At 34.7% G+C, this 24,150-nt stretch overlaps 2 protein-coding genes, 2 long non-coding RNA genes and 1 pseudogene across 10 annotated transcripts; 2 read left to right on the forward strand and 3 right to left on the reverse strand.

The window, feature by feature from the left end:
• Positions 1-6,104: 6,104 nt before the first annotated feature.
• LOC121236785 (probable beta-1,3-galactosyltransferase 14) lies at positions 6,105-9,752 on the reverse strand. Its single transcript, XM_041133236.1, is given in 8 exon segments — positions 6,105-6,468; positions 6,988-7,130; positions 7,525-7,638; positions 8,073-8,172; positions 8,280-8,362; positions 8,447-8,599; positions 9,205-9,307; positions 9,310-9,752. Coding segments are annotated over 8 exon segments (1,017 nt in total). The 5' UTR covers positions 9,545-9,752; the 3' UTR covers positions 6,105-6,382.
• A 5,649-nt stretch (positions 9,753-15,401) lies between these two features.
• Positions 15,402-19,918, forward strand: LOC121236786 (cold-responsive protein kinase 1-like). Of its 7 annotated transcripts, none has more exons than XM_041133242.1 (8): positions 15,407-15,717; positions 15,945-16,037; positions 16,319-16,440; positions 17,585-17,700; positions 17,792-18,002; positions 18,080-18,317; positions 18,582-18,732; positions 19,380-19,918. In XM_041133242.1, the coding sequence occupies exons 3-8, from the start codon at positions 16,368-16,370 to the stop codon at positions 19,773-19,775; spliced, it is 1,185 nt and encodes a 394-aa protein (XP_040989176.1). In that variant the 5' UTR covers positions 15,407-15,717; positions 15,945-16,037; positions 16,319-16,367; the 3' UTR covers positions 19,776-19,918. The 7 variants fall into 7 exon arrangements, with proteins under 7 accessions (XP_040989177.1, XP_040989176.1, XP_040989172.1 ...); XM_041133238.1 differs by having other exon boundaries at positions 15,408-15,717; positions 15,945-16,059; positions 16,291-16,440; XM_041133241.1 differs by having other exon boundaries at positions 15,408-15,717; positions 15,945-16,059.
• On the reverse strand, positions 16,301-16,828 carry LOC121236790. Its single transcript, XR_005934809.1, has 2 exons — positions 16,699-16,828; positions 16,301-16,491 (listed from the first exon to the last, which is right to left on the reverse strand). It is a non-coding gene; the product is annotated as an uncharacterized LOC121236790 (long non-coding RNA).
• Positions 19,919-20,776: 858 nt separating the features above from the next.
• On the forward strand, positions 20,777-21,455 carry LOC121236789. Its single transcript, XR_005934808.1, has 2 exons — positions 20,777-21,258; positions 21,354-21,455. It is a non-coding gene; the product is annotated as an uncharacterized LOC121236789 (long non-coding RNA).
• Positions 21,456-22,179: 724 nt separating this feature from the next.
• LOC121236788 lies at positions 22,180-23,999 on the reverse strand (annotated as a pseudogene).
• Between the last annotated feature and the right edge of the window lie 151 nt (positions 24,000-24,150).

A 24,150-nucleotide genomic window follows, 5' to 3' on the forward strand; every position in this document is an offset into this window, starting at 1 on the left:
GGGTTCCAGAATTATTTTTCCTCAAAGCATTTCATCTTTTTAGGGGAAGCTTCACTGTACTACCCACAGAGATGCATCCTGTGGGGGCTTTTCTCATGTCTAATATATTTTCGTACATAAATTACATGTAGGATATATATGTCATGAGAAATTATATTTGTATTTTAGAGTCCATTATTAAAAAAAAAATTGAATAAATTTTGAGACTCACTTAAAAAAAAAAAAAAAAAATTATTATTATATAGCCGGCCACCAACTTTGGAATATTGGGTTCACTTCACCCACCCCAGCCATCACTAAATTTTTGTGAGGGGCCTTTATATTTTTATACAAGCTGTATCAGAATTAGGTGCTCTTGTTGCCCTTTATGACACTTTGTACAGTCAGAACCATGTAATCATGCCTTTGGATTATGAATCTTTAAGTTTTTTTATCTGAATTTTAAAAATGTAAGAGGTAGATGAATACCTCTTGCAATTTGTATTAAACTTCAAAGTTATTCAAGAGATCCATACAGATAATAGTGATAAATGAGACAATACAATACAGTTAATTTCCTTGTAGGGTAGTATTTGCAATTTAGAAGGATCTGAGTTCCCATTAGGGATCGAGTGACAAGGAAGTGTAGCCGCAACTAAGAACGTCTCGGACTTTGGAACCTCAACAGTGTAATAGCACAGTAAAAAAAAAGAGTGTAAGAGTACGGTTACATATATAAATCCTAATCATGGGGGTCAGAATTTGCATGTTCATCGCATGAGAGTAATGTTTTAGAAAGAAGGGATGAAGAGATGGATTTTCGTCATGGTCAGTCAAAAGCTTGTTTATCTATATTTTTCTGCACCTTACTTTATTGGCAAAATGCAGATCCAACCCTATAAAGTTTAACTTTGTGTTGCGAGTTTTGGGCCATTCTAATTGAAATTGTCGTGGAAACTGGCAGTGCAGAGCCAAAAAAGGAGCTCAATGCAGCATCTCTCTCTCTCTCTCTCTCTCCCAAGAATAATGTTCGTGGATAAGGGACTTCGTCCTAGAGTTGCAAGGGCACGTGATGGTCTTGTGGGGGAAGGACTTTGGCAGTGTGGAATCCTTTTCTAGAACTCTGTATCTGTCTAACTGGCATTTCCATTTCTCTCATCTCCTATCCACCTTTTTTTTTTTTTTTTTTTTTTTTTTTTTTTTTTTTTTTTATATTGAAATTAGGCCTTATCATTGCGCTGTTTCTGGAAGTTCTATAAATTTTTCAATGTCCAATTGATTGCTAAGCACTACCATCATGCCATGCTCTTGTTTTCCTTTCAATTATATTGACACGAAAGCTTCTTCTGCAAAAAATGTTGACTTTGTGTTACCATTTGCAAGCTTCCTGTCTTGTCCACCACATAATATTCAATATGGGAGAGAATCCACATGGCAATGATAAAAGAATTAGGAACATGTGTTGCACATGTAGGACATAGTAAATAAATTTTTGATCAACGGTGCTGATCAAATTGAGCCATCTCGATCATTATTTAATAGGAACATACAAGAGTGGAAGCAAGAATAGTTGAGACCTTACTTAAAAGCACACCAATTTAAATGCATGCATAAAAGAAGATGAAGAAGGTATATAAATTATATGAGGGTGGAGAGAACCTCCGATTTCCGGGAAGCTCGAGTGCCATGTGAGTGATATAATCCAAGACTACTAGAAACCAGAATGTCTGCATGTGAGGATCCTCAAGTTGTAAGAGTAAGGATAAAAAAAAGGTTGTATGAGTACGGATCGCATAATTTTAGGAATTTTCAGACACAATGATCGCAAGTGTCAGTCATCAGAACCATTTCAAGGATCAGTTGATAGATTGGTTTGTTTCACAAAGAAAGCAAGACAGCTCACATTTTAGGCTTTGATATCTCAACACTCGAGCAAAGGAACGCATCAATGAAAAACAAAATCATATATTTAAGACTACAGATTATCTCAGTTATTTTCAAATATCTTGCATGCTTGGCAAACCAGAAAAAGCTCAAGAAAAAATATGATTATATATATATATATATATGTAGACTGGATGACATTACCATAACCAAGGGCACCTTGGATTCCTGCCCTGACAGCGAAAGAGTTTCGATGAGTTCCTCTCATGGCTGCGCTGTTATTTTGTCCTGTGCTTATACGGTTTAGTCATTGTTTTCACTCGTTATAAGGTTTCCTTATCTTCTTTCGATCTTTGTCATTTCTTTATTAATCTTTCTTTCAAGAGGTTTTTGCTGAGTTTCTCGACAACCAAACAGCCATATATATACATATTCCTTCCTCTTATATACAGTGCATGAGCTACAAGGAGTCCGGAATCAAGAGTTAAAAAGTGACGCTTCTAGTTTGTACAGCCAATGATGAATGAAGATTAGTAAGGGAAATTCAAATATTAATAGAGTAGAGAAAATCAAAACGAAATACGTATATTCTATTCAAGGCGGTGCACGTTTGGCAGGATCTTTACGTTGACACTTCATTCCATTTTAGTGTTGTAGACCCGTGACGGTGCATGATTTGTGTGAGATTCCTTGCTCATGTGTTGTGGACCTTTGGCTGCATATTGCTGTAACTTTCTCAGAAGGTGGTTTATTTTCATTGTATCCATTTCGTATTTTGATCATTTTATATGAACAGCCCGACAACATAATGGCAGGGCCGCTCATCTCTAAGAGAATCGATAAGAGATGGCGAGTTCCTTAGTAAAATAATGTGAAACATGTGTTAGATAGAAAAGGATTTCACAAAAATAAATTCATAAAATGATGTGACTTATTAGAATATTTTAAATCTACTTTATAATAAAATTAGTAACTATACAATCTGATATGACATACCACATCAAATAATGTCAGTTTGTGAGTTTATTATCATATAATCACTTTGTAACTAAAGTATTTCTCTAAGTGAAAACCCACAAAATTTAAAATTTTGCTCAACTTACTGTACATGGTTAGCAAATAAAGCATACCGGCCAGGAACCGCTATTATCAGACTTCGTAATATGGAACTGGCAGAGTTTATACATCTGTGTCTGCGAAAAAGGAGTATATACTCAGTATTTGGTCATTGAAAGAAAAGAGGAGCTCCAGGGGCATCTGATGGCCATTGAGTTAGGAGGTCAGACAATCATATTGGAGACTTTCTGCAATTTAAAGCGTGAACAAATTTAGAAAGCCTCCCTCTCTGTGTCGTTGAAATGCTCAAAGTTTTGACCCCTTGCAGAGACCATGCATGTAATGAAGTGGAGACCACTAAGATCAGTGGTTCTTTTACAATCACGTTTGTATTTCATTGACTCCACAGAATCTTATCAATGATGGTTTTAGAAACATCTTACTTTCGGGATTTTATAGCCAGAGGGCATCAGTTGCTTTCTGCAGACACCAAAAACACAAGACCTGAAAATTAGCAAAGCAAATGTAACTAAAAGTAAGTTCGAGAATTGAGTAATCCTCTCTAGACTTCCTGTTCTTATCTTTATTTCCCCCCTCTTGGCATTGTTTGTAGTTTTTATAACAATGCTTATGACAATGGATTACACATTAAAATGGCCCTAGTCAATTATAATTTTCAGAAGTGCTGAAGTTTAGTATGGGTTGTATCTGACCCAAGCTCTGCATTTTTGTTGGTATATGTCTGTTTCTCAGAAAATATACAGTACTTGAAGGTCGCTACATTAAAGTCTAGCAACAAACTTGGCTCCCAAGGCAATCTAAATATACAAGGCATCCTCCAACGAACTGGTTTTCCTGTACTGCTCCTAATCTTTGGTCCTCCTCGCATTAATGGCTCTCTTTCATTTGGGTTTGCTTTCTTTCGGAAAATCCTAGAAGAAAATGCAGATCCACCCTGACTGACTACCTGTTGATCTAATGCATTGGTTCCCAATATAATAGAGTCGAACCTAAAATGCGTGCTCCAACCTGCACAAGCAAGCTATTATTATCACTATTTATGTATTTTGGATAAGCTTTTTCAGATACTTTATATGATAATTTCCCAATAGAATTGTGAGAATCTCCACCAAACAGAAGACAAGTGTCACATTAGAATTTGAAATGATTTTCGTATGGTCATAATCCTCAGCTGAAAAGCCTCTTGACCCCAACATTTTTCTCCGACAACAATGTTATGTTCCCTAATGATTGGGTAGAAAATATTACTCGATAGGTCCTGCATGATTGCTTTTTGATGGACAAATCAAAGGAGCTATAATTATAGAGAGGCCCTTTTTCCCTTGAGCAGCACTCTTTCACTCAACTAGTCCACTAATGATTTGGAAATAACTAGAATATCATTCAGCTCCTTTGGAGTTGAAAACTTCACTTCAACTACATTCTTCTCAAACACTCCAAAGATAAATATTCAAAGATGATTAGCTTTGATTCCAAAGTACGTCCAATCCTTTTTTGATAACTTTTCATCATGACGATCTGGATTCATTATCCTTTCTCTTATTTTTTTCTTTTTTTATTATCCATGGCATGGATCCCTCACATCTGAACTTGTCCTGAATTTGCTTATTGCCCATCTAACAGTCCAAAGAATTTTCATGCAGATTGATCAATTCAGAAGTCACCCCACATTCAAAATTTTCTGATATATCTTGAATTTAGTTACTAGAACCATAGTTGGATCAAAATTCTTGTTACTATTTTAAAGTTTGCAAAACCAGAATAAAAGATAAAAGATAAAACTCATAGGACATGGGTTTTTACATGTCTGTTCCAGAAGCTGCCAATTCACAAATCTAATGCAGAGTAGTATGAAACGAAAAAGTGTTTTCCTTTCCCATTCGCTTGGGAAAGCATCAAATGATGATCTTCAATTAAAAACAGCAAGAGAAAAGAGAAAGAAGAGAAAAAAATTATTGTAGCAGTTCCATGTTTTAAATGCATCATGTCTGTTGGGGACCATGAAATGGCGGTTGGGAAGCATAGCAGATATGGATCCTAAGAATGTCAACCGTATGCATCTAACGAATTTGGGCATATTACATAAAAATAATTACAGGCAAGCATACCAACCGCATACATTGGCATATCAGGATATGATGCATATATAGTGAAATGGAAGCATTCATGAACTGTCGGAATATGGGCACCCATAACATGGAAATCAAAATGGATAAGACACGGAGTCACATTTTCACATGGGGCTCAAGCCTCAGAGTAGCCCCTTTCTCTAAACTTCTGAGTCTTATGCTCATCAGTCATCCCAAGGAAAGTTGAGCTGTGTTTGGATTGAGTCCCCCCCAAAAAAAGGGAACTTGGAACATGTTTTGTTGTGTTTTCAGAAAAATATTAACAAAAACATTTTCAGAGCATAAAGAAAAGGCACAAAAAAAAAAAAAAAGATAATCTGCTATGGCATTCGTCTGATCAATCTTCTTATGTGCATTGGCTACTTAGCTCAACTACAAAAAACCCGTAGCATGGTGCTTGAAACATTGAAATAATTTGTTTGCATTTTTCCATAGTCAATATAATTTTCTCCGACCAACTAACAAGCGTTACACTTTACACCTAAAACTACACACACACATTACACCCTCCAATTACCATTGATATCTAACAAAGCCTTTTGGGCTTTTGTTAAAACCTGACGGTTGAGATTGTATTATCTATTTCACAGTTTTTTAACATCTCAAGATTTGGCACTATAAAGGCACTATCACCAATTCCATTGAAGGATAGTTTTTATATTTTTGCGGTCTGTCTAAGATTAGTGGGGCCCACATGTGTTCAGGAAAACCTTCTTGTATATAAATAACTGTTGGACTTTCTCAAAAAATAAGAATAAAAATAACTGTTGGTCCAGCCTCATTTAACTATATTTATGTAAGCTATACACCGAAATTGAGAAATATAGTATATCAACTTCTTGAGAGCAAAGATATATATATATATCTATCTTAATGTTAGAAACCTCTCCAAGGCAGGGCCCTTCGGGCCCACCACTGTAGAGTAAACTCCGATCCTGTGCATCGCACCCTCGGGAGAACAAAGATAATATTAATCACAACAAAAACAACACTTTAACAGCAGAGTGTTATGGAAGCTGATGCAAGCTACATAAATTTTAAAAGAATGATATTTGATTTAAATAAATGAGAGTTTACAGGGGTCATCGAATCTCTAATGCTACCTGTCTACACTATAACTTTGACTCTCACGGAAGATTAGGTCTAAAGCCGTATAGTACAAAATTCTATTTTCTTTTACCATCTAGCAAGGATAGATTACAAAACCAAAGATAAATAAATAAATAAAAATGTGGAAAGAACAACATCCAGTACCGCAGCAAGACCTTGCAGGAGCAAGCAATTCTTCAAACTACCTCCTCAGTTTACGGGTGCTAGTCATCAGATGCCAGAGTTGGGCTCTTTGAGCAGCTTTCCTTTTGATGAAGTTCTAGTAGTTTCTTTTCCGGATTACAGAGCCCTGCATGAAAAGCGATATCATGAATAATACTATCCTCCTCATTCTCGTGAATTCTCTGATGTTTTCTACAGCATGTGAAAATATGAAACTAAGATTGATCTTGTACCAAAGGCTCGTGCCTTTATTGTTGTTACATTTTATCAAGAACAAGGTCACTCAAATTTTTTCTAATCGTCCTTTGCAATGACTCCAACTTTCTGTAATGATTACTTTTGTTCTTACTACTATTATAACCACTATCAACTGCGTGCCAAAGGATAGGTGCCTCAAAAGCGACCAATTTTATCTCCATCAGAATCCAAATCCTCGGTATACTGTTATTTATTATAGTCAGTTAGTCAGCCTGCATCAGGTGGACATGTTTGAGGGATCTACACAAATCATGAAATTTGAGCGTCTGCAGTTAAATTTAAAGTGGCAGTGAGGAAATGATATAGACTACAAGAATAAAACCTTGACCTTGGCTTTTCTTCTTCAATAGTAAATTCTATTGTTTATTTGGAAAGGGGGAAAACCAACCTGAACACTTGGGAATATCCCAGACGGCAATAGATGTTTGTGTACACTCTGGTTCACACAGTGCTTTATTGTTCTCGAGGTTGACATTCATTGCAAGCATCCATGCCCCAATTGTAACATCCTCATTGCTGAACATCCTAAAACTGTAACATTGAACAAGATGGAGAAAGCAATATACAATAGATGTTTGTGTACACTCTGGTTCACACAGTGCTTTATTGTTCTCGAGGTTGACATTCATTGCAAGCATCCATGCCCCAATTGTAACATCCTCATTGCTGAACATCCTAAAACTGTAACATTGAACAAGATGGAGAAAGCAATATACAAGGTAGAGATTTTTTTTTATCGGTAAACAAAATTTTATTGATCATATACAGGAGCCCAAGTATACGAGATATATACAAGAGCAATGCCCAAGCGCGCAACACTAGTTTAGTTTTTTCTTTTTTTGTGAATAATGGTATACAGGAGAACTTTAAGGAATGGGAAAGGCCTGTCATTATATGGGAGTATCAGAAACTGATCAAAACTTACCTGTTGTTTCTAAGAGCAACCAAGCTCGCAACAACATCGGCAGAGAGTGCATATATGGGGCCATAAGCATGAAGAAAGTACTCCATACCAAGCAAATAGGATAGTGGTTCATACCTGCATTAAGTTAACTGATTTGACAAGATCCATATTTGATAACAAGAAAATAAATACAAGGTACTAGCAGATGCAGCATGTATAATTTACACAGAAGATGCAAGTTATGTATCATTGCAGATATAGCCTCTTCAATTTAAATCATATAATTTCAAAGGTATGCCTAATACAGAAAGTAATACAGAAAGATCGAAGATCTGCATCATTAAGATAATGTCATAAGATTTTTGCACATCCACTTTCTTATATGCAGCAGCATAATGTAGTTACTATTGCAATTGATCACTCTTGCCCCGTGTGTGTGGTATTTCCGTAAATGAGCAGCAAGATATTAGGAGGACAAGAAAGAGGGGTTGACAATCTCCCAGACATGAGGTCAAAATGCAGCCAAATGTAATCACTCATGGACCTCAAACGAAGAAAACAGGACTAACCATTTGAGTTTAGGGTCAGTGAAAACAGGGCCCTTTTTCATGCACCCAATGTACGTCTGAGAATGAGTGCGTTCTTTTGCCAAGAGAAGTGAGAGGCGATCTGAAAATTAATCAAGTGATTAAACAAATGCAGAAAAAATCCATAAAAGAAAATCCCAGAAAGAAAGCATATAAATATATTTGGATAAGCCTTATTAAGCCAGTCACCTGGCCTCAAATATATGTCATCGTCCGCTTTAACATAAAACTCAGAATCAAAAAGTGCATATGCAGCTTTAAAGAAAGCTAACCTGCAATGAAAAAAGAGGGTTTTGATTTCACACTAATCAACTAAAACCATAGGCGATATCCATTATATTATTGTTTGCACTAACGTTTTGTATGGAAGCTTACTATACTCCTCTTCAACATCCAATAGCACGAAATCATCATATTCTTCTACCTCCTTCTTAAGCGCTAACATCTTCCATTTATCATTGGTTCTACCAATGATAAACCTGAAAGCCAAACCAGTTGCTTCTTCTAAGCTGCAAGCCATAATCCAATCCATAAACTGATTAAAATAAACGACCAATGTTACTGACAGCTGAAATAGATGATAAGTATTAACTTCAATTGAAGCCCATTAATATTTACGGCTCCAAAATCGAGTAAGCAAAAGCAGCAAGAAAAAAAATGTCATATTAACATGATTCATTGTGAAACAAAAGAGCACAGATCATTAAGAGCGTCGAACAAGAACGAGCACACTGCATGCGGCTTAATACAAAATGTTGCTTCTGAAAATTTAATTTGGATCCTCGGATAAAAGAATGTTTTCTATCTCAACAAAAGATACGGATATTTATTCATTTATGCTCCTTTCCAATAACACTGCAAAAATTAAAATTTGCCTCATAGAAGCATAACAAATTATTCACTCATTCTAAATAGTCATAGGTCTCTTCATGCTTTGCTGCCCATCCATCCTTCATTGCCCCATAATTTTATACTAACAGTTCTAATTTTACTTTTTTGAATTTAAAAAGATCATGGAATTTTTCTGTATTTTAAAACATGTGTCCCTACACGTACAGATGATTTTGAATACTTAAAATTTAAAAACTGATATCAGAGGAATAAAAGACAATACCGCTTAAGCCCCTGACGATCGGACGGCATCCAAGTCTGGAGCAAGGACCGCCTGCGACCCACTGATCCGAACCCAGTCTGAATGCCAACGAACCCCATCACCTGTGCCTCTTCGGATCCCCATCACCAATCCCGTTGTCAATCCTACCGCCACCGCCTCTCTCCCAAACCACTCGGACAGACTCTGGTTCGGCGTTAGAGCATCTGTACGACACGCTGCTCGAGCTGAGGATCGCCGCGATGCCAAATACGAACCCGGATATACCGATCAGGAGGCAGGAGGCGAGAATGAGGACCCTCCATCTGCGCGGGGACGGCGATGTGCGATGTTGATAAGGCATGCTGGTATTGAGAGAGAGAATAAACCCTGGACTAGAAGAGGTGTGGGTCTAGTTTCATGGCAAAGCAAATGATCGAATCAGTTTATCGGAGAATAGAAGCTTGGAATCATACTCCGGTTACCGGCAGTGGCAGCTAACAGTATGCATCTTTGGATCCGGATCCTCCGCCCGAAACTTTATTTGGATCGGGTCTGTTCTCAATAATCGACGCTAGTGCTACTGTTTACACATAGATAAGATAACCAAGATAACCATATATCAACATAAAAATTTTAAAAATCAAATCAATATATCTCGAAAACGAAAATTAAAAATTTTATCTATACTTATTTTACACACATAACCTACTGATGTGTCAGTGCTATTGAAATAGTGAAAATTCTAAAATTTGAGTTAAAAATTTGATATTAATGAAACATATATTCAATATGTATAATATTATGAATGTACATATAACACTATTTAAACAAAAATAAAAATTATTAATATTACATCATTTTTGTACAACAGCTCGGTAAAACATTAATTTTTGAGAAATGTTTTGGATTCCCGAATTTGAGATTTAAAAAGTGTCCTGAATGATTTTTTTTTTTACTTAGTGATTAGAAAGTGTTTTTTTTTTTTAAATGTTTATGATGATTAAAAAAATACATGAAAAAAGAAAAGTAAGAAAGTGAAATATACTTTTTGGGACACCTATTTGAAACATTTTTTTGGTAAGTGTAGTGCTGCTTTTAATATTTTTTTAAAAAAAAATTGACCTTTTCTTTTAATTCAATGTGTTTAAATTCAAAAACTCTATTTTTATGAAATAATTATAAATAATTGTAACGGTATCACTTCTCATTTTATTTTTAAATAGATATGCATGCAAATAGGATGTTTATTTTGTGCCAAACTTCAAAAACTACATAAATTTATTATATACAATCATTTTTACGTGTTCTTTGTGCACTTTATTAATGTGATTGGCTGTATCAATTTTTTTAATACACGATCAATTACATCAGTAGAGTGCGCAAAGAATACGCAAAATTGACTGCACATAATTTTTTTAAAAAACTACAATACTATCCTCGCAATTTCTTTTTAACAAAACTTCATCAAAATTTTTTATTAAATTATATTAAAATGGTTAATATATTAAAAAACTACCTAGAATTATCCTAAAAGGTCTAATATAAAATAAGATATTAATTATGATTTGGAAATATAAAATAAGATATCAATTACAGGTCCTATTTGATGGTTTCCTTTAATAGTCAGGCCTATTTACCAAAATGGAACGAGGTAGAACTTGATATACTATTGACTGCTTGGCTTCATGTTTTCCATATGGCATGAAAAATAATAGTTTAAGGGATTGAAAAATAAAGAGAAAGATGCACATTTGATGACATAGTTTTACCGTCATCCTAGATTTGCATCTCTTTGCTCACAACTAATTTTAAATTTTGGAAGAGTAAAGTAATAAAAATGTGACCGATTCTGTTTTGGATCGGCGGAAATTCATACCATTAGATCGTTTTAATAGTATCATAAACTCCTGAAAGAAAAACTTCATCCTCGTAAATTTACTACTTTGATCACATTAAATTTTCACATCCTTGACATGTTTAGTATGAACTTACAAGTTTATAATTTTTTTTTTTTCATTTTAAAAAATTTAAGTGGGGTCATGTAAAATTAACGTTTTCTTCTTCTTTAGCGTGTCCTTCCTTAATAAATTTGGAGTGTTAGTATTTTTAATAATATTTTTCTTTCCATTGGTTTTAGTTGCCGTTGGTTAACGGGCTTGTCTTCATTTAACCGTTTGTTATGGCTTTTAATTTACTTTATTGTTTTTTACTGTTAAGCCCTTGTTACATCCTGGACGTCGGCTTCGTCCATTTGTTATGTGTGTGTGTTTATTTGATTTTGGCCTCTTGGATCTACAAGAGGGATAGAAAAGAAAAATCAAAGGAAGCTTACCGTATAGCATTAATAGTGCTTTGAGATATTTTTTTTTTTTAGAATTTTTCAGATAAAAGAGATGTGTTTTTTTGATGGAGTTTTGAGTTCAACTACTTGTGCAGAATTGGTTCGGACTATACGACGATCCGTTTGGCTGTTATATCTTGCATGAGTCAAGTAAAAAAAGTTATGCTGTACCAGTTAATTTTAGACTTTGTACATTACAAAAAGCTTGAATCTCTTTAAAGAGAGCGATATTTCCATGCCTCAATCCAAACTACTGGTTTCGTTTGAATATTAATTTTATTATAATTTTTATTACATTATTGTGTATTTCGCTAACAATTTTAAGGAGATTTCAGATGGAGCCTACAATCAAAAAATGCACATAAAGCATTAGAGATATCAATAAACCCTATTCAATATGTTGAAGGGTGGTGGACAGATTTCGGTGCCAATAAGCATATCTGCTATGATAAAAGTTTGTGTAAAAATTATACTCCATTTGAAGTAGAGAAAGAAATTATACTCGGTGATTCTAGTAAAATCAAGGTTGTTGGGAGTGGTGAGATTGAATTGAAATTCACCTCTGGGTGTATATTGACGCTTGAAGATGTGTTTTATACACCGTATATGAGAAAAAATTTGTTGTCAAATTTTTTACTCAACAAAGTAGGTTTCAAACAAACTATTGAATCCGATAATTTTGTTATAACAAAAAATGAAGTTTTTGTGGGCACTAACTATGTTTGTGATGATATGTTTAAATTGAATGTTGAGAATAAAACATCGAATGTTTGTGTTTACTTCTTTAGATTTTTGGCATGCACGTTTATGTCATATCAATATTATATATGTTGCTATCATGAGTAGTTTAGGATTAATTCCCAAACTGATAAAAGATTTTTAAAAATGTGAAGTTTGCAATCAAGTAAAAATAATACGTTAATTAAGTTGATGAATGTTATGCTTATTAATTCAGACATTCCTTCAAGAATTTAGAAAAAATAATTTTTTTGAAACTAGTTCTTTTACTTCTCTAGAAAGTGAAGAGATTTGAATTAAAGAGGAGTAAGAGAGCTAGAATTGAAAAAGATTTTGGTCCCGACTATTATATTTACAATATTGCGGAAAATTTAAAGAATTTATAAGAAGATTTAGCATCATCTGATTCTGTATTTTGGAAAGAGGTCGTGGATAATGAGATGAATTCACTAATTTCTAACAAAACTTGAAAATTAGATGAATTACCTCCGGGTTGCAAATCCAAACGGTGTAAATGGGTCCTTAGAACAAAATTTAGACCAGATGGAACAGTTGAAAAATTTAAGGTCAGACTAGTTGCAAAATGTTTTAAACAAAAAGCCGGCCTTTATTTTTTGACACTTTTCTCCAGTTACAAGAATAATATCCATTAGATTATTGATTGTCATTGCAGCAATTTATAATTTAATGATTCATCAAATGGATGTTAAAACAAATTTTTTAATAGGGACTTAGATGAAGAAATTTATATGGATCAACTCGAAGGTTTTGTAGAGCCTGGGCAAGGAAGCAAAGTGTATAAGTTGACAAAATCTCTATATGGCTTAAAACAGACCCTTAAACAATGGCATGCGAAATTTGACTCCTACATGATTGAAAATGGCTATAAGTCAAATGAAAGTGATAAATGTATTTATCATAAATTTTGAAAAAATTCACATGTTATTATTAGCTTATATGTTGATGATTTATTGATATTTGGTTCTAATTTGCATATTATAGGCGAAACAAAAAGCATGCTTTGTAACCATTTTGTTATGAAAGATCTTAGTGGGGCTAATTTTATTTTGGGTATGAAAATTAACAAACTGTGATGGTATTTTTCTTAATCAATCGCATTACGTAGAAAAATTATTGAAGAAATATAATTATATTGGATGCAAGCATGTTGTTACTCCTTTTGATTTTAGTGTTCATCTATTTTCTATAGAAAATGACAATGATGTGATTAATCAAGTGGAATATGCTAGCATAATTGAGAGTGTACATTATGCGACTAATTGTACTAGACCTAACATTAGTTATGCGGTAGGAGTACTTAGTAAATTTACTACCAAGCCTGGAAGAGATCATTGGTATGCAATGAATCGGATAATGAAATATTTATCCGGTACAAAATATTATGGCTTGTTTTATAAAAGGTATCCTATTGTACTTGAAGGTTTTAGTGATGCTGATTGGAATACCTTGTCAGTGATTCTCTTTCAACTATTGGTTATGTTTTTACCTTGAGTGGTAGTTCTGTATGTTGGAAGTCTAAAAAACAACGATTATTTCTAACTCAACAATGAAAAATGGTGCCATAATGTGCTGGTTAATAAAGCTCGTGTCAACATCTGGGTTATTGTGTGTGAATAATAATTTTTTATTTCTCTTAAGTAATCATAGTTTAAGTTTGAGACTACTACTAATTCTGAAGTAAAAGTTTTTATTTCACTAAGTGAGGGTTTAAAGTAAAGTATACCTTCATGATGCATAATAATTCTTCATTGTCTAGAAGTATCTCTTATATAAATATATATATATATATATATATTATTATTAAAAATTGTGAGGGAAATGTTAGTATTTTTAATAATATTTTTCTTTCCGTTGGTTTTAGTAGTCGTTGTCTTCATTTAGCCATTTGTTATGGCCTTTTAATTTACTTTATTGTTTTTGATCGTTAAGCCCTCGTTACATCCTGGACATTGTGTGTGTGTTTGTTAATACTTTGTTTGGCCTCTTGAATGTACGAGAGAGACAGAAAAGAAAAATCAAAGGAAGCGTATTGTATAATATTAAGAGTGCTTTGAGATATTTTTTTGTTTTTTGAGAATTTTTCAAACAAAAGAGAGGTGTTCTTTTAGTGGACCTTTGAGTTTAACCACTTGTGCATAGTTGATTCGAACTATACAACGATCAATTAGGCTGTTGTATTTTAGAAAAATCAAGTTAAAAAGAGTTTTGTTGCACCGATTAATTTGAAATTTTGTACACTGCAGAGGGTTTGAATCTCCTTAAAGAGAGTGATATTTCCGTACCTCAGTCTAAACTGATTTCGTTTGAATATTAATTTTATTATAATTTTTATTATATTATTATGTATTTCACTAACATAAAGTCCTATCACCTCTCTATCGTCCACCTTCTCTTCTCCTGTCACTACCCCACCTCTAACTTTCCACCCTTTCTTACTTTGAAACGATCCCAAATGAGGAATGGAAATTATGGAATGGTATCTTTAATGGTAATCAAAAGAGATCAAAAGTCCATTTCTGAAAACCAAGTCAATGAGTCGTTTTGATACTTGTCAAAAGTGGTTCCAATAGAATTGCTATTGTCCATAATTCAATTCAATGGTTTCTCTTTTCAAAATGAAAATACACTAAATTTCCATGACTTTGACGATGGTTCCAATAGAATTGCTACTGTCAATAATTCAATTCAATGGTTTGTCTTTTCGAAATGAAAATACACCAAAGAAAAGAAAAATAAATCCATGCGATGGGACATAAATTTGGCATACCACGTCTTAAAAATATAATATAAATAATTAAATTTATTTAGACGCATTAGTTTAAACTTGTAATGATTCTGCTTACATCAAAGTAAAAATTCTGAATTCGAAAAAAAAGAGAGACAGTTATTACATAGTGTGTAAGCATCCATCCTATCTCCATGACTAGAGCAGCAGGCGAGTTAACAAGGGAATATTGCCTGTAAATTCTTTTGACATATATTTTTTAGGCCTCCTTTAGATAGATAAAATGATATAAAATGAGAAGAAATCATTTTGTAATCCAAATAGGGTGTTCGGCTCTTCTTGACTTTTAGGCAGTCCATTAATTAATTTAGAAGCAAAGGTTAATGATTTGTGGATTGTATTGACAATTTCTTGCCGTTGCAGTTGGTTTTACTTAACATGGAGTGGAAACTTTTCTGCGGTCTATAATTTTGGTCAAGACTGAATTTCGACTCCTATGTATGTGTAATGTGTTCACAAACTCTCATGTTCATGATTCATCATCGAAGATTAGAGAGGCAACGCGAAGTTTACACCTTCTGTCCTCAACAAGCCAAGCCACATGTGTTTTCCTGAAAAAACCAGAAACTACAAGCCTCCCATTCTAAATCACGGCAAACTCAACCATCTCTCAGCTCTCAATTACGTTGCTGGAAGGACAGTTACCAAGGTAAGCTTCTTCACTTGCAATGAATTCTCAGTGAGAACCTTCTCTGTTATTTAGCGAGAAAGTGCCCTTTTTAGCAGTTTCCTTTTCGTTTTCCCCCGAGATATGAGAAATGAGTAAGACTATACAAGGTGAAATTCCCCCCCCCCCCCCCCCCCCCTCCCCCCCCCCCCTTTTTTTTTGGTTTTCTTTCAAAGATTTAGAATTTGAGTTTCCTTCGTTTTTCTCAGCAACCAAAACAAGCGATCGTTTATGGTCATTCTTATTCTGTTTCCTGCTTCTCTCTGTTCATTGCGGCATGCCGACATCTAAACCCTATGCTGGTATCTACTTTTGCCGGTCTTTGTAAGTTCCTCATGTTTGATAAGCTATTATGGGTGTGTCATGGTTTAGATCACATATAGTTTGCTGGATTTATTACTGTTACGAAGGGTGCAATCCAGGGTTGAAGTAGAGGAAAACCTTCTTCGAGTTCAGTTGCGGACTCATGATCAAAATAAAACATCTCTCTCTCTCTCTCTCTAGATGATTCAAAGAAACTGAAATTATATGTAGTTATTATGGGCTTGGTGACAGGTTTGCTTTCAATTGTTTACCTTGACAGGGCTGGGGTTTGATTGATTGTGAGCATTGATAAACACAAGAAGTTGGTGATGAATTGTTTCTGTTTCTGTTCTAGTAAAAAAGGGGCTTCCTTGGGTAAACAAGCAACTGAAGGTGATGAAGGTACATGTTTTAACTACTTTATTCTTTTATCAGCTTAGATTCGAAAACAGCCTCGTTTGTTTTCAGAAAACATCTCATCTCATCTCATCTTATCTCATTTAATTATTACAACTTTTTCAACTTTTAATACAAAATAAAATAATCAATTCAACTTTTTCAAATCCTAAAACAAAAATAATATTAAAAAATATATTCTAACAATATTTTATTCAACTTTTTAACTTTAATCTCATCTCATCTCATCTCATCTCCGAAAACAAATGAGCCTTTCCCCCATAGCGAGCTACTATGAAGATACTCCATTCGCACTATCCTCCAATTACCTGTAGAAAACTTAACGTCTTAACAATCCCAGACCCGTCAACAAGATCATATAACCTGTGTTCCTTATTGGACCTGGATTTTGGCTGTCTAGTAGGTTTGGAATTGCAGCTGTGATTTTTACTTCAAATAATTCTTGTTGGGATACTGGATGAATAGGATTATGTTTTTTGGTTTTTTCTTGTTTTATGCCTTAATGTACCTTGTTAATGAAGAGATTTTTGTGTAATTTGTTACAAAAAAAACACCTTCCTCTCTCCTAGGGGGAAGTTAAGGGGTTGTTTGAAAGATGGGATGGTTTCATCTCATCCCATCACATCTCATCTCATTTCATTTTCTTCCCAAACATGATTCAAATACTTTTCAATTTCAACTCTTCAATTTTTTTATCTGATTATTACAACTTTCCCAAACTTCCTAACAAAATATAAAAAACAATTCAACATTTTCAAATCACAAAACAAAAGTAATAATAAAAAATTATATTATAACAATATTTTAGTTTTATAATACTTTTTTATTCAATTTTTTCTCTCTCCTTTCTCAAAACCCCATAAAACATCATAACTCAAACTATGTCATTACTATTCACAAACTATTTCACTACTATTTACAAATTTCTCATCTCATCTCATTCCCCAAGCATCCCCTAAGCCTTCCTTTTAAATGCTTAAAAATCTATATTTCTTATACCATGTATGTGAGACTGTAACCATCTTTTGTGTTCTTTGGAGCATGAGAATAGATTTACTCAAAACAGACACCTGTTGGACATCCTACCAATGCTTGAATGCTAAAGCTTCTTTTGTTTCCATGTCTACAGAGCTTTCAGGCATCAAGAATATTAACTTGTACACTTACAAGGAATTGCGGGTTGCAACCGATAATTTCAGTCTAGCAAAAAAAATCGGGGAGGGAGGATTTGGTTTGGTTTATAAGGTGATTGCACATTATATATTTCTATATAGTTTAAGGAATACTTGGTCATCCACTTCATTATTTCTTTTCCAAAATTATTGTAATTGAACAGGGAAGGCTAAAAAATGGCTGTGTGGCTGCTATAAAGGTATTGTCAGCTGGCTCAAAGCAAGGGGTGCGGGAGTTCTTGACAGAAATAAAGGTGATCTCAGAAGTGGAGCATGAGAACCTGGTCAAGTTGTATGGTTGCTGTGTGGAAGGAAACCACAGGATTTTGGTATATGGCTATCTCGAGAATAACAGCCTTGCACAAACACTTCTTGGTAATTCAATTGTTTATTCTTCGTAGGAATCCATTAATTGTACATGTTATGACTTAGTCTCCCTTTCTACTTTTTAGGTGGAGGCCACAGTAGCATCCAATTCAGTTGGCAAACACGGCATACAATTTGTGTTGGTGTTGCTCGGGGGCTTGCATATCTTCATGGAGACGTCCACCCTCATGTTATTCATAGAGACATCAAAGCGAGTAATGTTCTCCTTGATAAAGACCTGACGCCCAAAATTTCAGATTTTGGTCTTGCAAAGTTCATTCCACCTAACCTGACCCATATTAGTACACATGTAGCTGGAACAGCGTGAGTATGTTGATTGGAGTTCTAAACTCTTCATGTTCAATTTCACATTCTGCCTCAACTATATATTGCTTGGCTATGCCAACCTACCTATGAGAAATTGTTGACATAAAAAGGTTTTTTTACTCGTTCAACCCTCAAAACAAGTTATTTGTTTCAAAGTGGCAAGTTTTTTTTCTTGGATTTCTCGCTTCGTCTCTCACCAAATTTATCCACTTTCATTAGATGATGTTTATAAGATCAAGTGGCCTTGTTTGGTTTCTTTAGAGGTTATCTGGCACCTGAATATGCAATGCGTGGTCAAGTGACAAGGAAATCGGATGTTTATAGCTTTGGTGTTCTGCTCTTAGAAATTGTTAGTGGGAGGTGCAACACAAACAGGCGGTTACCAGCTGAAGAACAATATCTACTGGAAAGGGTAAGGACTTGAGCCTTTTTTTTTTTTTTCCTCCCAATATAAAGAAGTCTTAAAGGATAAATTGGTAGCCTTATGAATGAGATCTGTCTAATAGGAGTGTTGGATGAGGACCCACTCTATCAACTATTCCTTTAGTGTTTTTAAGAATGAACTTGTTCTTTGGTAAGTTTATATTGTTTTACCTAGTAGTAGAAGTTCTAAATGGAAGTTTTATGCAATGCTTTCATTAGGGTAAGTCCAAAAGGGTTGGAAACCAATTCACATCCTTTTGTGTCACTAAAAGCTGTTTCAAAACTATAGAAAGCAATTATAGTTACTCTTAAGCTCTCTGTTAGGTATCTAGATTACTGTTGGTCTTTAAGTTGCTGTCGGTTAAACAGGAAATGGGGCATCATGATTAAAGTGTTAGCTCATCGTGTCATGACTAAGAGGACAAATCAGGAAAGGCACCATTTTTTGCCAAGGAAGGAAGGGTAAATAATGGTTTAATTGGTTTCATATCTTCCAAGTTCTAGTGGAAAGCACTGCTTTGATCGATTAATTTATTAGAAAAATTACCGCGCATATGGGAGAAAGAAATAAAGGGAAAAAGAATATGAGGCAGTGTTGAGAGCATGCCCAACTTATTAAAGACAGTTGTATTGCAGGCATGGGAACTGCATAAGAAGGGGGAGCTGCCGAGATTGGTGGACACGTCACTGAATGAGGAGTCCAACGTTGAGGAGGCTTGCAGCTTTCTGAAGATTGGTCTTCTTTGCACCCAAGACATGCCAAAGCTCCGACCATCCATGTCCACTGTTGTGAGAATGCTACTGGGCGAAATACATGTAAATGATGAGGAGATAACAAAACCAGGCATACTTTCTCAGTTCTTGGATTCAGAAGACATCAGAGTCCAGGAATATAAGGCCAAAATGAAGAATACATCTTGTGCAACATCTTCACGTTTAGGGAAGCTGGATAATTCATCTTCATCATCAGAAGACATGACCGCCTCTGTTGCTACCATGACCTTCGCTTCAATATATGACCGAAGCAAATAAGTAGAGTAGAAGTTTTGTTAGGCATTGTTTGGAAAGTGCTTTCAGGCTTCTTGTCTTGATTTATTTTGAGCTAAAATCATTATAAATGTTACTTTCTAAACAAATTAAAGTACTTTCAAAGTTCCAACTGAGCAAATTTCTTCGTGTGACTTCCAGTTGGGTAAATCTAACATCAACTGCATTATTTTCCTTCTTTATTTCTGAGCAACTGAAGTGGTCTTGGGGCAAGGAATTTCTGTTTTTTACATTGGCATTCATTATGAAGTGCGGAGTGATAGGGATCGTGGGTATGGAAGTATTCAGAGCAATTATTTTTTTCATCATCCCCATAAAAATTGTCAAATTGTTTCACGATGATAATCATAAAAAATTGAATTTTATGGAATGATCCTATTGAAGATTTGTATGGAGTTAGGAAGCCTTGTACAGAAATGAGGAACCTGGTTAGCTGCTTGAGTTATGGAAGAGTGAGCTAAGTGTGGCCGGTATAACCTACAGTTCTGGAAGCAGACATAATTGTGCAAGCGCAACAACTATAAGCATAATGTAATATAACAAACGATAAGATGGAAAATAAATTAATGTAACCACAGTGGTAAGCACTGTGAAAGACAATTATACAAATATCACCAAATGTGATGTCTATTCTTACATTTTAGCATACATATTGAACATTTTTGGCATTAGGATCAAGAGTTTTTGACGAAGGGTGGCTCTACGGCCCCCGCTGGGGGCTCCCGCTAATTTATTTTTGTTTTTTTTTTTTTTTTTGCTTTTTTTACACTTGTTTTTTTAACATTTTTAAATATTTTTTTTAAAAAATCACAACATTATTAAAAAAATACTTACTTAATCACTAAATAAAAAATAAAAAATAAAAAAAACCCAATGACAGCCCCCAGCAAGAGCTACCAGGGGGAAGAGTAGCTTTTTTCTTTTGATAAAGAAAAATTCTTCTCATTAGTCACTATTCACCATCCCACACGCCATACCTTATGAAAAACACCCCCGCGCCTTATGAAAAAGCTATATGTGTGGGGTGTAGGAGTGAATAGTATCTAATGTATAATATTTCTCTTTGATAAAACATTAATTGTTCTTCCAGTTCCAGTGGTAAACTTCACTATTTTATTGGTGAGCAGAGGGGAAAAGCTTGGATGTTGTTTTCTTGTTCTGAAATCATTTTATGTCATCGTAGAAAGTGATGAAGTTTCCTGGAATAACTTGTATGTTTAATTAAGCCCCAGGGCCTATGTCCCGTGGAAAGCACTTAAGTTGCTGCAATCTTTTTTACACCTATCCAATACTCTTTAGATATTATGGTAATTATTTCCTCATTACTAAGGTTTCTTTATTACTCTTCCATTCGTGCTTAGAATCAAGTGGAGTGCACTCTGAAGAGTATAAAGTTTCTTCAAAGAAAGATAAGAAAAGAAGGCTCAAGACACCAGCCAGGTTATGGCTTTGGAAAATTTTTATAATGGTATGCCACTGCGCTTATCATATCTTATCTCATGCTTCTGGCTTAGTGTCTAGACATTTATTTTTCTGAAAGGAGATTTCTTTAATTTCTCTTAGAGCACAAGTATCCTACGGAAGAAATGAAGTCCCAGCTTGCAGAGCAGATAGGATTGACAGAAAAGCAAATATCTGGATGGTTTTGCCACAGGAGGTTAAAAGACAAAAAAATCTTTGAGAGATGAAGCTTGTCCTAGTGGACGACAAGATCATTCAAGTGGTGTTGTTCAGGATCGCGGCAGCGGGCTTGGACAGGATTCATGGGGCAGCACAACACATGGAGATTACAGGAACGATGATCCTAGGGAAGTTAAAAGTCAAAGGCTCTATCGCAATGATTATCGGGCTGCAGGTTTCACCTATAAGCATAGGAGTCATTATACAGGAACTGTTAGTTGCACAGACAATACATCTTCAGAAAGTAGCTCATCTTCACAAGATAGGTTGTTTTCCCAAGCTGAGGATCCAGATGATAGGGAAGATTCTAGATACCTAACACGCAATGGCAACATTACGCCTATAAACACAAATAGTGCAAAAATCAAGGGATATAAGCCATCAGGATACTTCAAAGTGAAGGGCGAAATTGAAAATGCTGCTATCACTGCTGTTAAGATGCAATTGGGGGGTCGTTATCGAGAGGATGGTCCACCGCTTGGTGTGGAATTTCACCCAGTTCCTCCTGGTGCATTTGAGTCTCCAAATTCAGTTTGTGGTAAGTTGTGATGCATGTATTTCTGTATGAGAAAAAAACTCCTAATGAAGTTTTAAGGCAACTGATCCTGTAAGAGTAGAATGAATTTCTTTAATGTTGTTAGATTTTGCTTCTTAATTTTATAGTTCTTGTGCAGTTTTCATAATTTCTTTCGTGTGCATGGGAAAAGATTATTGGTATTTTTTTCTTATTTCAATTCAATGTAGTTTTTGTCTGTAGGCAAATGATAATGAGCAAGCAAGAAGAAGAAAAAGTACTAGAAAAAATGAAATCTTGCAATACAAAATGAAAAAAAGAGAGCACTCTATACCCAATAATGAAACTCAACATCAACGCAAAATTGCTCCATTTCTGTGACTCTTGAAGGCCTTGATGTCTTAGAAACCCATTTGCACTCAAACTGCGCTGTCCTTCCTCAAATATCATGCACCTGGTCCTCCCTTGCTCTCCTCCATACTATAAAACACTCAAATGGGTACCTGAACAAACTCAAATAATGCATGAACATCCAATAACGAGGTATGTTTTCCTTTGATATGAAATACCCAGAAAATAGAAAGGAGCCCAATAGCCCTGAAATCACAGAGGTACCCATGATGAAGTTTGGCAGTAGAGCACTAAAACAAGCTACAAAAGAATTAGACATCAAGAGAACCATCCAAACCACCAGAAAAGGAATCCATAGATCTCCCTCCTTAAACCAACAAGCCAGTACAATGGGGTTGTGTAGAGAAGACCAACCATTAAAAGGAAAGGGAGAAAGACGAGGGTGTTTGCGATCACATAAGAAGATACTCTGTAAGTTCTAGTTGAAGTCTCATTCATCAAAATTCTTCTCTCTTCCAAGAAAATTGGTAGGCCTTCGGTTGTGGAAGATAGCATGAAGGTGAGGGGCTGAAGGCCAAAAAACCCAATTCTGGTTTGTAAGGCCACTTGCCCTTGCTCATTGCCAGCACTCATAAATATTGTCCCCATTACAAAATCTCTGTCCTAGTATCAGAACCTCCTTAAATCAAGCTTTTTGGATGAACAGGAGCTTTGCTTCTTCATCTTTAGAGTATTCTTTCTTCCTTATTTGATGATCTTCATCCTTGTTTTTTTGGCCATTTGTTTCTTCAGATATACTTCGGTTGCTGAGTCTCTGAGGTTTTAATGACTACGCTTTCTATGACCTCAATAGCGAATTCAAGCACACTAACATGTGGTGGAATGAAATGGCCAGTCAACCTAAACCTCTCTTCTAGAAGGCTCAATGATCCGTTATGCATGACAAATCCATTTGCAAGCAAAACAATGCGATCAAACAATCCGTTTCCAGGTGAACCTAACATTGACTGAGCAGGGTTAGTGTTGGTTGCCTCACCATCTCTAAGGCACTGTTTGGATGGTAAAAATGTTTCATTTTATCTATCTCATCATTATAACTTTTTAAAAATTTCACACAAAATATAATAAACAATTCAATATTTTCAATTTTCAAAACAATAACAATAATAAAAAATAATATTCTAACAATATTTTATTTAATTTTTAACTTTTATCTTAACTTACTATCCAAACCACACCTAACTCACAGTTTAACAATTAATTAGGTTGGAAATTGCTATGGTGACCTATATTTTAGGAGATTTTCATGCTCTCAAACGCTCAAAATGGTTATATCATGGTACTTCAAAGACCACTTAAAATTAAATAAAATATTATAAAGTTAAAAAATTATTTAATATTTTGTTTATTTTAAATTTGTAAAAATTGTACTATTTTTTATGTTTTATTTAAAAATTTGTAATGATTAGATAATAATTAAATGAAAAATTTTAAAATTAAAAATTAAAAAATATTTTATATTTAAGTAATCATTATGAAAGAAATTATGAGATCTCATCTATCTTCTCCAAACATAACCTTAGACAAATATACGGAACGATTTTCGAATTTTTATATTTTTTTCAAACCGGCCCAACCCAATTGTTTTGCAGCCGTTTTTGTTTACGTAGATGACTCTTCACTCTTGTGATATGATTTGAAGCCCTAAGTTAAAAAAGTTTCCCAACTGTTTTCAAGAGAATGAGCATATTAAAATTGTCCCTTTGATCAAATTCCATTAATTCATAACAGAAATTGCTGACTTGGATCTTATTT

Source organism: Juglans microcarpa x Juglans regia, chromosome 6S (genome assembly GCF_004785595.1).
Source record: "Juglans microcarpa x Juglans regia isolate MS1-56 chromosome 6S, Jm3101_v1.0, whole genome shotgun sequence".
NCBI classification, from domain to species: Eukaryota; Viridiplantae; Streptophyta; class Magnoliopsida; order Fagales; family Juglandaceae; genus Juglans; species Juglans microcarpa x Juglans regia.